Source organism: Hemicordylus capensis, chromosome 5 (assembly GCF_027244095.1).
Source record: "Hemicordylus capensis ecotype Gifberg chromosome 5, rHemCap1.1.pri, whole genome shotgun sequence".
Taxonomy (NCBI): domain Eukaryota; kingdom Metazoa; phylum Chordata; class Lepidosauria; order Squamata; family Cordylidae; genus Hemicordylus; species Hemicordylus capensis.
The window spans coordinates 251139817-251155847 of record NC_069661.1 but is presented as its reverse complement, the minus strand read 5'-3'; the positions used below and the strand labels follow the sequence as shown (position 1 = coordinate 251155847).

Genomic DNA, 16031 nt, shown 5'->3' with positions numbered 1-16031 from the left:
CCCTCGCTGGCCTCTAGGGCCTCACAGGGATCATTTGAGCATGTGCAGTGGCCATTTTTTAAAATATATTTTTTAAAATGGCCGTTGAAAACAAAATGGTCACTGCACATGCTCAAATGGCCTCTGTGAGGCCTGGCATGGCCTAGGGCCTCACAGAGGCCATTTGAGCATGCACTGTGGCCATTTTGTTTTCGGCAGCCATTTTTTAAAAAATGTTAAAAATGGCGCCCCCTTTCAAGTGGTGCCCGGGGCACGTGCCCTGCCTGCCCCACCCTAGATACGCCCCTGGCAGCCTGCACAGCCAGCATCTGCTTCGAATTTGCAGGACGGTTCCACCAGTTTGAAGGCAGCAGGTCTCACCCTTCAAGAGCTGGGGAGGGTGCACGTACCGCTCCCACTGCTTTCTCCCTGCCGGCATCCATGTTTCTCAATGCCCATCTGGGTGGTAGCATACCTCCCTGCTGCCTCGTTGCCCTCATCTTCAGGAAATGACCGGAAGTCACAGACGCGCCTGCATGTGCCGGCATGGGCATGTATGCGCACATCATGCACACATGCATGTCTGTGCCGGTGTGCACAGGCACGTCAGAGACATCTGTTCATTTCCCAAAGACAGGGGCAACGGGGCAGCAGGGAGGTACGCTGCCACCCAGATGGGCATTGAGGAACACGGATGCTGGTGGGGAAAAAGTGTTGGGAGGGGTAAGTGTACCCTCTCCCGCTCTTAAAGGGAGACTCCTGCTGCCTTCAAGCCTTCCTGCCACGGTTCCGTGCACATCCCTATAGGTCACCTCCAGCCTCAAAGGCAGGATGCCTCTGAGTACCACATTACCGTCTCAGTTGCCTCAGATGGTAGATTGTGGAGCACCAGCAAGGTGGCAAGACACCCCCCAGCCCAAATCAGAGCAGCTCTTCGAGGCTGATCTGACCCTTGCAAGTTTTTCAGGAGGTGTGCCTCTCCTCATACTCCTAGCGAGGAGTATAAGGAGAAATGAGGAGGCTGCTGATAAATTTCCCTCTTCCCCACCCTGACACCACTCTCAAAGCTTTCAAGGGCACCTTTTGAAAGGGGTCTGACTCCCCACCAGACCTGTGGTGCAGGGCAGCATTGGGTGCCTGGCCTCAGGCCCCACACTATATTGGGCTGCCCCATTGAACCTAGACCCTCCCAAACCAGTGAAACCAACAAACTGCTACCTTCCACAGAATTAATTCAGGAACAGTTAACATTTGCCAAACTCCACAGCAAACATTCTGTCTCCCCAGATGAATGGAGGGGGCAGGTTTCTAACCTTGGTTTGGAATGTACAGAAGACGTGAGTGAGAAACGGATGTTCCCAAGCCAGAGAGAGGACACGCTTCTCTACCATGGTACATTCGATGTCGTCATCCATCAGCACCACCTCCTTCTTCAGTGCTTTCATTGCGAAAAACTCATTGGTAGACTTCAGTTCCACAAGGAAGACCTGGAAGAAAAGGGGACCTCTTCATCAGTATGCCAGGTGGTGTGGAATGCCATGATTCTGGAGAAGTAGAGATAAGCCACAGAATCTGCCAACTGAGTACCCTAAGAATATTAGATATAGTGGCCCTCAACTTCTGTAGTGCTACAAGGGTGAAAGAAGGGCTCCACCCTCAGAGAGCGGTTGAGGAATATCAGGAATGAAGCTTCTCAGCCCAGCATGAGGGGTGGGATGAGGCATCCAGTGGGCCACTGTGAGAAACAGGATGATGGACTAAATAGGCCTTGAATCTGATCCAGCTAAGCTGTTCTTATATTCTTATGGTTTTTGCTTCTCTTCCTCCCTACCAAAGCCATTTTCTCTGCCAGGAATATATCCCTGATGGCTGTGTGACCCTCAGGGACATATTCTTGGCAGTGAAAAGTGCTTTTGGAATGGGGGAAGAGAAGCAAAAATCACTCCCCCTCCTCTTCCACTGATGCTGGGCTGCAGATCAAGGATCCAATGCTGCTGTTCTCCAACAGCTCTGCAAGGACAGAGCCCTGCTTGCACCCTCATAGGATTGCAGAAGATGTTGGTCATTTTTTTTTTTAAGTCAAGGTTCCAGCCCTTGTGGTTGCAAAGGTAGTGGGCAATGTGTGGTGAAATCTCCAGCATCAAAGAGAGTAGGATGGCAAGTAGTCAAAGAGGAAGGAATTTTGTACCCTTCATAAGTCCATGCCTCAGCTCATGTTTAGAAGAACAGCAGCAGGATACATTATGCAAACAAAGGAAATATGCACATTTATTCAATTTGTATAAATTATGCAGGTCACAGAATAGAACTTTTCTTCATGCACAATTTTTATTTTTGTATATCTAGGCTTTAAAAAGTGTTCGTTTAAGCCATATCAAGCACAGCTTAATTGAATGAGGGTTGAATCTGAACCAGTAGCAGCCAGAAAAGAACTAGAAAGATCTTTCTATTCTAACTGTCCTCTTCCACAGATACCCTCTGTGAACTCTTGGGCAAGTCACTCAGAACATATTTGCAGAACAGAAAAAGTGGCCGTGAATTGAGCTAACATAGGGACTCTGGAGATCAGTCTGCTAAATGTGCAAAGTCAGTACAGATGGACCAGCTCAAGATGGCGATCAGACATAAGAGTGGGTTCATAAATTCCAGCCCTTAAGAATCTATGAATGTATTACCGTCTGCTTTGCTTCTTGAAAAATTAGAGGTAACTGAGCAGCTCTAAAGTGCATTGAAATTCACTGTTTTACTCAGATACGCTGCATGGAACGTTCTGATTAAAGGAAGGGCAAAAGAAAACAACCCTGGGCACTTTCCAGATTAGACCCTGCAACGGGGTCATGTCGGATCTCGGAAGTGTGCTTCCACACTTCCTGCGTTGTGACACCGCGGTGTCTACGCGGACAGCAGGGTGCCGTTCACATTGCCAATGCCTTGTCTCAAATTTGATCATTGCGATATAGAGCTGGGACATCGTATATCCTGTGTAAAAAAAAGCTGGTTTTTCAGATTGCTAGTTTCCGTGAGACTGCTCCCCCTGCTGCTTACATCTCGAATGCGACTTGCCTGAACGGAGGCATTTTGCTGCTGTTGAGCAGTTAGTCTGGAAAGCGCTCTCGTGGCAGCCCCTAAAATGGCAGAGAAAAGGAGACCCCTGGACAGGGGTGTAGCTCTAATTGAGTGGATGGGTTCAAAGAACCCGGGGGCCCATAGCTCCTGAGGGCCCCCCAGATCCACCCCTCCCTATTTTCTTCATTATCTCCCTCACTGTGAGGGGCAAACAGAGACCTCCTCTGCCCTAGCGATGCCCCTGCCCCAGACAACTTACTTGTGTGTCCTCTGGTTAACACATGCCTGGTTCCGCAGAAGGTCCTAAGTTCCCTCCCTGGCAGCATCTCCAAGAGAGGGCTGAGAGAGATTCCTGCCTGCAACCTTGGAGAAGCCGCTGCCAGTCTGTGTAGGCAATACTGAGCTAGATGGACCAAGGGTCTGACTTGGTAGAAGGCAAAAGGCAGCTTCCTATGTTCCTATGTTCTCTGTCCCACACTAATGGTGAGGTCTGCAGGTAGCGTAGACTTGATCTGTTAGTTGCATTTCTTATGTTACATTTAATAGGGCTTTTTTCATTTTTTTCACGTGCCAGCATAATTTGTCCCCTACTTTCCTGTTTACTACTCACCTTGCCAAAACTTCCTTTCCCCAGCATTTTGTGCAAAGTAAAATCATCTATGGTTAGTTTTGGAAGATCTAGTTGGAAGTCTCTCTTGGGCTCCAGCTCCACTGGAGAATCACGACCTGTAACGTCTTCCACTGGTGATTCCCATGAAATACCTTGAGGTTCTATAATAGGGTGCAGGACATTAATCTTAAACATAAGCATAGCACCATGGAAACCACTCTTCATTACAAGGTTCAACTGCTGGGTGTGCTGTATCCCATTGCCTCTACCTCCCCACTATGGCAAAATGTGATCAGGGGGTCATGTAGTTTGGCTTGCTTGCTTGAGTCATCTAAAATTATCACCACAGTTAGGTGGTGCTCACTGCTGCTGCTGCTCCTCCTAGTCTGAGGGCTAGAGGCCGCCTCCATCCTCAGAGGCAGGATGCCTCTGAGTACCAGTTGTAGGGGAGTAACAGCAGGAGAGAGGGCATGCCCTTAGCTCCTGCCTGTTGGCTTTCCAATGGCATCTGGTGGGCCACTGCGTGAAACAGGATGCTGGACTAGATAGGTCTTGGGCCTGATCTAGCAGAACTGTTCTTATGTTCTCCTCTGAGGTCTGGTCATGTGGGTTGACAAGTGGCATAGAGGACTTGGGAGCAGATGGTTTTGTCTTCTGGCAGCACGTTAGCCTATAATTCATTTCCCTCCTGCTCTTGATTGCAGCAATGGCCAATGGTGTAACTTGGTTCTCAAGGGAAACAGACCAATTCACTGAAGACAGGGGTTATTCCATGCTAGGCTGGTTCACATGACTGTCAGAACCAGGGCTGAAGTGGAACTGCCCGGATTTGCAGGATCGTCAGACTCATGCATTTCTCCCCAGGCCAAGGCACGGCCTGCTAGGTGAGCTAGACAGCTGCCTAGAGGGGAGGGGTGCCTACAGCCAGGGTCAGGTGTGCCATCCACTGGTGCTTCCCGAACTCCCTGGGCAGGTGCGTGAACTGTCAGAGCCATCCAGCCAGGTGACTGTGCAGGTGAAGGGAGTGGGAGAGTGCCAAAGCACCCCATTCTTTGGGTTGGCCCTACCAGGCCAGGTTGCTCCTGATAGGGCTACCCAGCTTTTGTATTCAGCTTTCAGTTGGGCTTGGAGAGCCCTCCCACCCTGATCCTGTAATTGTGAGAGCCCTTGCACCTCTTCACTCCAGCACCCAGCATACCCTCCCCTGCATGGAAACCATAGAGAGCTGCTCTGCCTAGAGCGGCTGCCATCAATGCTTGTGCTAGCCTGCAAAGCACACTCTATGATGCCAAAGCCGAAGTTGCTTTGACAGGGCTGCACCCGCCTCCTGCTCCTCCATGGCCAATGGGAGGGCAGCTGCTGACATCATGAAGTTTTTCTGGTCTGCTGGCAGCTCACAGCATGCTGGGAATGCACCCAGCCCTTGGAGTACCTTCTATGGGGGGGAGGGGGCAGGGGGCAGGGCTTGCCGCTGTTGATTTCAGCCAGGTTTGCAAAGCCAAGCTGAGAGATGATGGATATACAGGGTAACATCTCACTTGAGCTCCTACACACCTCCTGTTGAACAAACCTCCTGTTTTCTTCCAGCCAGCAGCCAGCCTAATGCTTGGGATGTCCCCAGGACGGATGTGAATGAAAGCAACCAGAACAATCAGTAATGGATTCTGCTCTTAACACATCCCCAAACCCTTTGAATCCAGCCACTCTTGGAGACAGGATACTGGGTTTGATGGCCCATTGAGCTGGCCCAGCTGGGCTGCTGTCAATTTCACTGTCCGTGCTGTTGCAATAATTGCTCTAATGTTTAATATTCCTGGAGCTTTTCTTCAGTGAACTGGAAAATTGCAGCTTGTGATTTCTCTGTTCACAAAGGAGAACGAACACTGTCATGCGGTTCATTCTTCTGGTGTCACACTGCCAGATGAGTAGACCACTTACACGGGCAGCTATTTGTATGTGTAACCTGGTTGCAGTATCTCATATGCCAGCCGTAAGGATATATCTACCTACCAGAATCTGGATACAGGCCCTTCAAATGCATGGTACAGATAGAAAGTGCATTTCTGTACCTGCGTTCAGCATAACATGTGAAAGACTGTACCTGTGTACAGGTCTGCACCTGTGTACACTGTACACTCGTCATATGAGTGTTGAACATAATTTGTGATTGGGCCTATAAAAGACATTGGAAGTTGTAGTTTGGTGAGAGTGCTGAGAAATCTGTTACATATTGAGTCCCCCCATCACAGAACTTCCGTTCTTAGGGATTCCCTCAACAAGAAGGAATCACTATTAAAACAGTTGAATCTCAGTGTAGATAGGCCCCAAATCCAGTATTCCATGTAACAAGGATTCCCAGATTATGTTGACTACAACTCCCATAACCCTCAGCTACAATGGCTTTGGGAGTTGTAGTCAACAACATTTGGGAATCCCTGTTACTGGAAACAGTGCCCAAGCTCCTTTTTAACTTTCAAAACTTGGCTGGTAAATAGTTTAAAAAGGCAAGAGACATATATTGGGCTGGTTCACACAATTGTTCAAAGTTTAATGTGGATTACTGACATTAGTGTGAGTGTGTGAACCCACTCCAAGGTGGTTTATAGCCAGAGATGAATCTGAGATTCCCATCTTGGTGTGGATTCACAAAATTGTGCTCATGTTGGTAACCCACATTAAAACCCAGTTTGAATGAGTGTATGAGCCAGGCCACTCTGGATGTGTGTGTAATTAAATAATAAAGTACAGTACCTCTTTTCCCTATTGGAGGCACTGGTATGGAAGGGGCAGAAGGGGCATCTTTGTCAGGAAGAACAATTTCAATGGGTCCTTCTCTTAAGATCTGCTCCGGGTCGCGAAGACTACGAGCCTGTCTCACAGTGATAACAAACATACAAGTGATATAGCCATGTAGCATGCCTGAGAACATTAGACAAGGGTGGAATCTGGTACTGAGCAGACTCTGGCGCTGAAAAGAAATAGTTTGTCAGTTTTGAAACTGGCAAAAGAAAGAGAAACGGGATTTTGGAAGCTGACTGCATGTAACTAGTCTTAGGGAGATGCAATGAACTACTTTTGCTTTTGGGGTACTGATTGTGGGAAGTTAAAGGACTTTGCGCTGTCTCTTGTCTCAGACAGTGGAGACAGACTAGTGAGTCAGAGGGCTAGAGGGTCAAGACATTGGTTGTCCCTTCTCCACTGCTCTGATACTATCCCTTTGGATATGTAGATTGCTAATCTCAGGGATTAAATTCCTTCCTCTCTCTCTCTTCCCTTCCTGCCCTTCTACCTTGCAACATGGAAAGCCTCTCTCCCTGCACCATGTGTGCAGAGAAGATGCAGAATCCATCTGCATCCAGCTAGATAGATAGATTAGAGATCCTAACTCCTCACTTTCCTATCTAGAATGGAGTTCCTGAATAAATGCCTTATATATTGATTGGAAACTATGAACTGGCTCCAAGTTACTTTACTCTCAGCATACACACATGCCTAACTAAATGCTGCTGTGTTGTGCTTCTGTGCACTCTGCTATAATGAGAAAGGGATTCTCTCACCACAGAGAATTTCCAACACTGATGTCATTTTATTATCTATCTATCTATCTATCTATCTATCTATCTATCTATCTATCTATCTATCTATCTAATATATTTTTATACCACCCAAAACTTACGTCACTGGGCAGTTTATAACTCATTTTAAGTCCAGCATTGCCAGCTTCCCTCCATGACCACATTTCCAACACTTCCTCTTCTCCAAGTGCACACCCACCAGAACACTGCCTGTGGAACCTCCCGCCACTGGAGGGCATAGAAAGTAAAATGCACCCCAGTCCTTTCAGCCACAAGATGATACCCCCTTACCCACCTGCTGCGTGCTCTCGATCAGTGCCAATGCTTCAGCCATGAGCTTCTGGTTTATGCCGCAGAGGTTCGCCACTTTGGTTTGGCATTTGTGGTGGACATTCATGGCACAGGCTGCAAGGCAGACATTGAATCAGGGAACTGGGTTCTGCACTTTGAAGCTGTGTCTACTTGTTTCTCTGCAACCGTTTTGAAAGGGGATCGATGTGCAAGCAACTTTTGCTGTCCACATCTGTGACAGAGTTCTTGGAGGAGAGCTGGCCTTGTGGTAGCAGTTGTCCCCTTTGCTAAGCAGGGTCCACCCTGGTTTGCATTTGAATGGGAGACTATATGTGCGAGCACTGGAAGATATTCCCCTTAGGGGATGGGCCTGCTCTGGGAAGAACATCTGCATGCTTGCAGAAGAACCTTCTGCTCTTCCCAGAGCGGCTCCATCCCCTGAGGGGAATATCTTGCAGTGCTCACACTTCTAGTCTCCCATTCATATGCAACCAGGGCAGACCCTGCTTAGCTAAAGGGCCAAGTCATGCTTGCTACCACAAGACCAGTTCTCCTCCTCCTCCTCCTCCTCCTCATTGTTGTTATAGAGCATAATGTTTGGATCGGACTTCATTGTGCTGCTGTATATGTTTTCAACATAACGTGAATAATGGTACCTTTGTACAGATCTGTACTGTGTATATGTACACTTGTTGTACGAGTGTTGAACATAACACATGAACAGGGCTAGGCACATTATGGACAAGAGAAGATGGGATTTAGGGATGCCCATCACCGGTGTGTGTAGAGGAGCAGCCATTACTGCCTCGGAGTGTGTCGATCAGCACATGGACTCACCATCACATTTCAGGCCCTGCCTTGCAAGGCCCCACAGCAGTGTGCCACAGTGGTCGCAGAATGTGGGGCTTTTGTAATTGTAGACCTTAAACCTGTGAGGCATGTCGATCTTGAACCTCTCCTTGTGAAACTGCAAAAGGAGAGAAACAACCTGAAGGCACATGACCTATACAGCACCAATAGTCCAAGAACCCTGGGGCACATTAGAGCGTAGCCCTTTTAATGCATATAATGCAGTATAGCCCCGGTGTGCATCTGTTACCTGAGCCTGTGCCCAAGGATGGTGAAAGTTTTAGGCACCCCCCCCCACTCAGAATGAGAAGGGGTTGTGACTGTCTCAAGGGAGTATTTTCCAAGCTGATAGATTTCCCATTTCTGTTATTCAAGCCCTCCCCCACCACTCTATTAGTTCTGCCCACTTGGTTGTCTGTTAACTGCCCTCTGCATCTGCGAACATTCCACTCCACTGAATTACATTCGGGCAGTTTTGAGTTTTTTGAGGGTTTTTTTTTTTTTACCCTCTTGGTTTTTCTTCTTCAGACCTTTGTGAAACTGGTGTATTTGTGAGTTACCCTGCCAGTACCTCCCTCTCTGCCTGCGGGTGCTCTGGCTGCGCATCCATAACTTATGGAAGAAGAAATATTTAGATACACATATTGTATAGAGACGCAGGAAACCCCTCCTCCAGGCTAAGGAGAGGGCCAGATGTAGAGAGTGCTGAGAGTTGGCTGATGTTGTCTTGCAGCAGGCACAGGGTATCCCTCTCTGGGGACCTACTGTGGGGTAGCAGGTTTCCTACCCTTCAGGAGTGCCAGTGAAGTATTTGCCTCCACTTTATGATTTACTTTTCTAATTGTACATAAAGCAAATATTACAAAAATGCCACAAGTCCCTAGTGCTCTGTCACCCATTTTCACGAGGGAAAGTGTTTTGAAATTCTTTTCGAGCTGGGCAAGTAGCCGACTTTCATGGAGTACTAATGTTTCGCCCAGATACATACCATGGTTTCTCTACTGTCGACAGCCGATCCCGTACACTTAGCTATTACTTTGTCGATGCACTTCTTGTGAATGGCAGCATTGCATTCTGGGGGGAAAGAAACACCCCCACAGTTATTTGTTGAATAAGACCATTTAGTGTTGCAAGGCAGCACAAGAAAAGGGCGATTGCCGAGGACACTGGGGAGCAGGGTGACTAATAAATCCCCTGGCAGACTAGTGTGTACAGAACAAACACAAAGCCCTTGTGCAAGAAGACTGCGTAGCTGCGTGAAGTCCCAGGGATGCTCCAAACTGCACTCTTGTCTCAAAGTTCCCTGCAAAAGATACGAGGCATGCCACAGGTGGCTTAATATGTTGGTGTGCAAGCACAAACAGGTTTGCCCTTGTGCAACACGAGTCTGATGTAGTGCAACCTGTTTGCACAAGTGCGTCATTAGTCTGGACATCAGCCACTATATAACAAGGAAGAATCGTCCCTGCCTGGGCACAGCAATGTGCGTGGGGCAGAGGCAGCGTAGGGCTCGATGGAGCCCTCTTTCCTCTTTCTCAGGTGGCTCTGAGTGCAAGCAAGCGACATGCACTTAGGCCGTCCCATGTAATGGGCAGCCCCGTCCCTTCTCTGCTCCTCCCTATTCTCGTCACAAATGACGAGGCTGTTCACAGAACCGAAAACCAGGTAGGATGAGTGTCCTACCCAGGGTTGAGAGCTCTGTGCACCCTCAATTTTTGGTTGTGTGGGAGCAAACAACTAGGTTGGAGGAGGGAGAAGTGATTGTGTGGGGGGCAGGAGGTGGGTAGGACCGTGCCATCCTACCCAGCTCTCATACCCAGCATTTGACCAAGGTAGGAGAAAAATCTGTCCTACCTAGCTCTTGTCTCCCACACAATCACTGCTCCCTCCTCCTACCTAGTTGTTTGCTCCCACACAACCAAAAATTGAGGGTGCACAGAGCTCTCAACCTGGGTAGGACACTCATCCTACCTGGTTTTCGGTTCTGTGAACAGCCTTGCCTTGTCCTTAGACCTAGGGTTGGCAAGTGGGCAGAGCTTGTGAGCTAAAGTGTGGTCCCCAGGTGATTAGGAGGTGGAGTCTGTTAGGATGGGTGGAGCCTAGTGATACCCATTGGGGCGGAGAACAGCACTTGGTGGGTCAGGAGTGGAACCTGATCAACATGGGGGGAGAGCAAGTAGCAGAACATCTTGGGCCAAGGAGAAGAGATCTTGCCCCCTTGATTCTTGGCTGTTGCCCCAAGATAATACACTTTCACCCTGGGATCACGAGAAAAAGGTGATTGCTCTGAAATGTCTGGTCAGATCTTGAGACCTGGAAACTCCATTTGGAGCTGTACCTGTGTTGGGGGAAGGATTGTGTTATTACACTTCTGTCTTCAAGTATTTGGTTTCAACAGAATATGGGCAAGACTCAGTCAAAGGTAAGCACTTTTAAATCCCATTGAGGTCCTCGGGAGAGAATTTGGAATGGCATCGTTTTGTAGATAATATTACATGGGACTATATTACATGGCAGGGGTCCCAAACCTGGCTTCCCAGATGTTGCTGGACTACAACTCCCATCATCCCCAGCCTCAATGGCAGCTGTAGTCCAACAACATCTGAGGACTCAAGCTTGGGAACCCAATTTATATAGGACTATATTATGTTTCTGTACATGCTATGTTTCCTGGATGTTGGCATTTTAAAAATGCTCAGTTTTTTCAGTTGCTATCTGCAAGAGGTACAGCAGTATCTGTTACGGTTATCATAATCATTGGTGAAATATAAGAATGTTTCTTACGCCTGCATTGGTAGCCTTGCTTGTTAAGACCCCTGGAATAAAGAAGGGAAAACAAGTTAGTATAGAGTACAGACAATCTCTATTAAATATATTTGAGAAAAAAGTGGAAATGAAAAATAAAATAAAAATGAATGCAGCATGTGGGACCTAAAGATATTTGGCCCTTCAAACATGCGTCCTTGGGCAAAGCATTGAGGACTACAAATATTTTGTTTCATCCTCTCTAAGGAGGCATAAAAGTTTACCCTGACCTTATCCCCCACTCTGGATAGGTCAAGAGCAGAACAGCTTGGGCTCTGGCTGAGTCTCCATGTGCTGCTGCCCCTTCTGGTGGTTCGCTGCACTGCAACCATTTCTGAGACCTAAAGCCCAAGAGTGGGACCACCCAGCAAGACCAATTATTGGCTTGTTTCCCAACAGGAAGACTAAAAGAGCATCCTGCCTGAAGTAAGCATTGCCTTAGCATCATGGTTGCTTGGCTCTGGGGCGCTGCTGGTCACTAGATAGGACGGGATGGGGCAGGAGAGGACGGCTTGGCTTGGCTTGCTGCTTGATCAGCTCAGCACTTGCCTTGTCCCCGATCCCAGCTTCTGCTGGATCCCAGCTCCTATTTTCTGCATCCAATGTCTGACCGCTGACCTCTGGCTCCTCCTTTGTTCCTGACTGTCCACTAGTTCCACTAGAGGCAGGGGGCAAACATCCAGACTGATGTTTCATGAACCAATTAATGTTTTGTGTGTGCAACGAGGTGCAACAGCATTCACAAGTAGGCACTCATCCAAATGCAAACCAAGGTAAGCCCTGCTTAGCAGAGGGCACAATTCATGCTCCGTTTTGCAAGACTCACTCTCTTCTCCTCAAGGGCATATTCTGGGGAGGCATAAAGAGTAGGGGTGCGTGAACCGGCTCAGTTCAGGCCGTCCAAGTTTGAACCAGACCAGCCCCGGTTCTAAGGGGGTATATTTGTAAAGGGGAAACCGGTTCAGGGGCCGGTTCAGGGGTATGGTGCAGGGTCGGGGAGGCGAGAGAAAGGGTACTGTTTGTATCCTTAGGAGGCCATGACAGAGGTGGTGGAGAGACATTGGAGGTGGTGGAGAGGCGTAAGAAGTGGCAGGGGGCAGTGGTGGGGGCTCCTCCAAGTCCCCCACTGGCCTACTGAATGACAGCCCAGGTCGGCTGCAGCTGGAGTCAGGTCTCTGTGCATGTGGGGAGGCCATTTGCATGACCTCTGTGCATGTGCAGAGGCCATTTGCGTCACCATGTGGTGACACAAATGGCCTCCGTGCATGCTTTGTGGCCTTGAAAATGGCCTCTGTGTGTGTGCAGAGGCCAGGGCTGTTATTTGGGAGGCTGGTGGGGGGCTTGGAGGAGCCCCTGCCGTCCCCCCCATCGCCACTGATGTCTCTCCACCACCTTCGATGTCTCTCTGCTATCTCTGCCACAGCCTCATAAAGGTACAAACAATACCTTTTCTCTAGTCTCTTCCCCCTGCTCCGCCCTCTGCCTTTCGGTTAGCGGATGCCCTTTACTTGTAAAGGGGAATCCTCGACGGATTCCCCTTTACAGGTATAGTCCCGAACCAGCCTGTGAACCAGTTCGGCCCGGTTCAGTGGCTGAACTGAACTGGACACAGTTTGGCCGAGTCTGAGACTGGATCGGGCTGGGTCGGTTCGAATCCTGTCTAGATTCAAACCGAACTGGCAAAACCAGTTCCGTGCACCCCTCTAACAGAGGGCTGGAGAGGGATTGAGGGGATCAGTCAAAAGCACCCCTCCCCATTACATGCACGAAACATTAGTCTGGATGTTGGCAGTGTCTTTTCAATGTCAGTGCCTTATCTGTGGAGTTGGGAAGTGGGACTTCACATTTGCTAGAAATGCTACTGGGGAGAAAGCTACCAAGGAGGGGTCCTTTGCCATTTGTGTGTGTGCATTGAACGCCCTTGGGGAGTTCTGATATTAAGCTGTCAGGACTGAGTTACGGAGGGCGCATCAACATCCTCTTCTTTTAATTTAATTTACATGTGATATTTAGAGCGACATCAGCTGGGGAGCATCTTTGGGTGGGGCTGTTGGGGGTGGAGCTTTAAATGTAGAAACTGAAGGGGGTTCTCTCTCGATGAAGAAGCCGGGCTTAGCCTCTTCCTCCTACACAGGCTGCAGGCTGGGGGGAAACCACAGGGCATACCAGACGAACTCGTGGCAAACGGAGCAGAACGTGGGCTGGGGGAAGAAGGTGGCTGCGAACTCGTGACACTTGACGTTGTGGATCTTGGCTTGCTTGATGGCACCTCTGCGCTGGTGCAGAGAGAAAAACCCTTCCTTTTCGCAATCAATAAACTCTGGATCATCTGGGTGGAGCAAAGAGAGTGAGAAGTCAGATGTTAGGGGCTGTTTTTAAAAAATGAAGAAATTCTGTGGTTAGGTTGTCAACTAAAATAACATGTATTTAAATCACTTGAAAGTTGCCCTGGCTGAAGTAGAAATAGCATTGCACACTTCCCAAAATGTCTCAGAGCTGGGTTACAGCATTGCCAGGATCATGTGCCTTGTCAGCTCTTGCAAGGCTGTGCCGCAAAAAGGAGGAGAGCTGCTCTGGTGGCAGCGAGCATGAATTGTCCCCTTTGCTAAGCAGGGTCTGCCCTGGTTTGCATTTGAATGGGAGACTACATGTGAGCACTGTAAGGTGGGGATGGGGCTACTCTGGGAAGACAGAGCACCTGCCTGCTTGCATGCAGAAGGTTCCAAGTGCCCTCCCTGGCAGCATCTCCAAGATAAGATTGAGAGAGATTCCTGCCTGCAACCTTGGAGAAGCTGCTGCCAGTCTGTGTAGACAATACTGCCCTAGATGGACCAATGGTCTGACTTGGTAAAAGGCAGCTCCCTATGTTCCTAACAGACTAAAGCAGAGAGGGAGTTCACATATTTTGAATGTTTCTGCATGGCAAAAACTCTCTGCCTGCAAAAAGACAGCAAATCAAAAAGAGGGGTTCTTGCTTATTTTGATCCTTGATATGCTAGGTTTCCATGAGCAGGGAGGCTGGTACATTAGAGAGCATTAAACATGAGATGACTTTCCCAACAGTCTGGAGGGGAATATTCCAGCAGGTACCACATGATCACTCCCTTGAGGTCAATCTGGCAAAAGGAGGTCTAAAAAGATACACATAAAAATAAATGAATGAAGTAATTCTGCTGTCTGTATTACAGCTCTCAGTAAACTTTTATCCTCTCCACTTCCACTTTGACAGTGGAACAGCCTGACTCATGCAGTGGTAGGCTTCCTTCACTGGATGTTTCCAAACAGAGGCCGGGCTGCCCTCTGTCAGGTCGTATGCTGAGCACGGGGTTGGGCGAAGGAGACCAGATGAATTATCTTCTCGACAACTGAGGTTTGTTTGGGTTCTTTCCCACATACTCCGGATTGGTTCATCTGCACAAAATGGTGGTTTATGCCATTTTGCATCAGGAGATGGCCACAGCTCAGAGGCAGGATACGTGCTGCCAGCCACAGCAGACACTACTGAGATAGATGGACCAAGGTCTGACCTGCTATGGGGCATCTTGCTATGTCCCTATGTTCCTGCGCTTGCTGTATAGAAGACCCAGGCCCATAGCCAGCCTAAAGGTTTTTTTGGAGGGGTGCAAAAAAGTAGGGAGGGGTTGTTTATCTGGCCTGTTAAAGACAACTTGCAGCCTAGTCTCTCTCTCTCTCTCTCTCTCTCTCTGGCATGCAGAGAGAGAGAGAGGAAGGCAGGAGAACATATTACAACCCCTCACTTTTTAATTTTTTTTTAAAAAGTAGAAACAGACAAAATGCAGAGGGACCAGAGAAAAATGTTGCGGCAGGCCCACCCTAGCCCCCTTGGCTATGGGTCTGAAAAGACCCCAGGTTCATTTTCCAGCACTTCTAGGTAAAACTCACATTTAGCAGGGCTTGGAAAGGTCTTTACTTATAAGCTCATGTACTGGTCAAAGACTGTAATAAAATCTATCTATCTATCTATCAAGTTTCAAGTTCCCTCTCTGGCTTCTCCAAGATAGGGCTGAGAGAGATTCCTGCCTGCAACCTTGGAGAAGCCGCTGCCAGTCTGTGAAGACAATACTGATCTAGATAGACCAATGGTCTGACTCAGTATACAGCAGCTTCCTATGTTCCTATGTTCCTATCTATCTTACTTAAAAGCTCAGAAAGTTAGACAACATTGAGTTAGCTGGACCAATAGTCTGACTCAAAAGAAGGCAGTCTTACACTGGTATTTTAATCTTGGCTACCTTTAGTTGCACCCTTTAGTTGCACAACCAATGAAGGCACCACTGAGAGACCATCAAGGACAAGCTGCAGACAGACCATCCTGGAGAGAATCTATCTATGTGATTGCTAAGAGTCGACACCAACTTGACGGCGCTTCATCAATCAATCAATCGCCTTTAGTTAACGGAGGGTTTTATTTTTAAGTATGCTTTACTGTCAGCGGATCTTTCTGCTTTTTTATATTGTTGTGGCCCAGCCTGCACTTTGGGGATGGGGGTTGGGAACAGTCAGCCTGAAAACAGTCTAAAAATCAATGAAGTAACAAGATGGTCACTTGCCAGTGGTTTCCAGGAAGTATCGTGCGTTCATTAGCATTCTCCCTTGGGGCGTCAGTTCTAGCTAAAAAGGAAGACACACACACACACACACACACACACACACAAAAGCAAGAATGACAGAATGACCATTTCAGGAAAGAACTTAATAGAGAAATTGAACTAGGACCTTATCATAGGCCCCAAGGCATAAAAAGAATAAATATATTTGGTGGAGGAGTGGTACAGCAAATGGAGATGGTTTGGTGGTAGAGCCTGAGGTGCACCTAGGTAATTTGGGAGCCTGGA

General features: G+C 48.3%; 1 protein-coding gene across 2 annotated transcripts in view; it reads right to left on the bottom strand.

Annotated features, from left to right (window-relative positions):
- Positions 1 to 16031, bottom strand: part of PRKCQ (protein kinase C theta) — a 76599-nt gene that overhangs the window by 16841 nt on the left and 43727 nt on the right. For both annotated transcript variants that reach the window (XM_053258615.1, XM_053258614.1), the window contains exons 4-12: positions 15747 to 15807; positions 13342 to 13504; positions 11155 to 11186; positions 9359 to 9444; positions 8359 to 8488; positions 7526 to 7635; positions 6407 to 6524; positions 3656 to 3816; positions 1293 to 1466 (exon numbers count right to left, since the gene is read on the bottom strand). In XM_053258615.1, the coding sequence (XP_053114590.1) occupies positions 1293 to 1466; positions 3656 to 3816; positions 6407 to 6524; positions 7526 to 7635; positions 8359 to 8488; positions 9359 to 9444; positions 11155 to 11186; positions 13342 to 13504; positions 15747 to 15807 (1035 nt within the window). The remainder of the gene's footprint in view (positions 1 to 1292; positions 1467 to 3655; positions 3817 to 6406; positions 6525 to 7525; positions 7636 to 8358; positions 8489 to 9358; positions 9445 to 11154; positions 11187 to 13341; positions 13505 to 15746; positions 15808 to 16031) is intronic.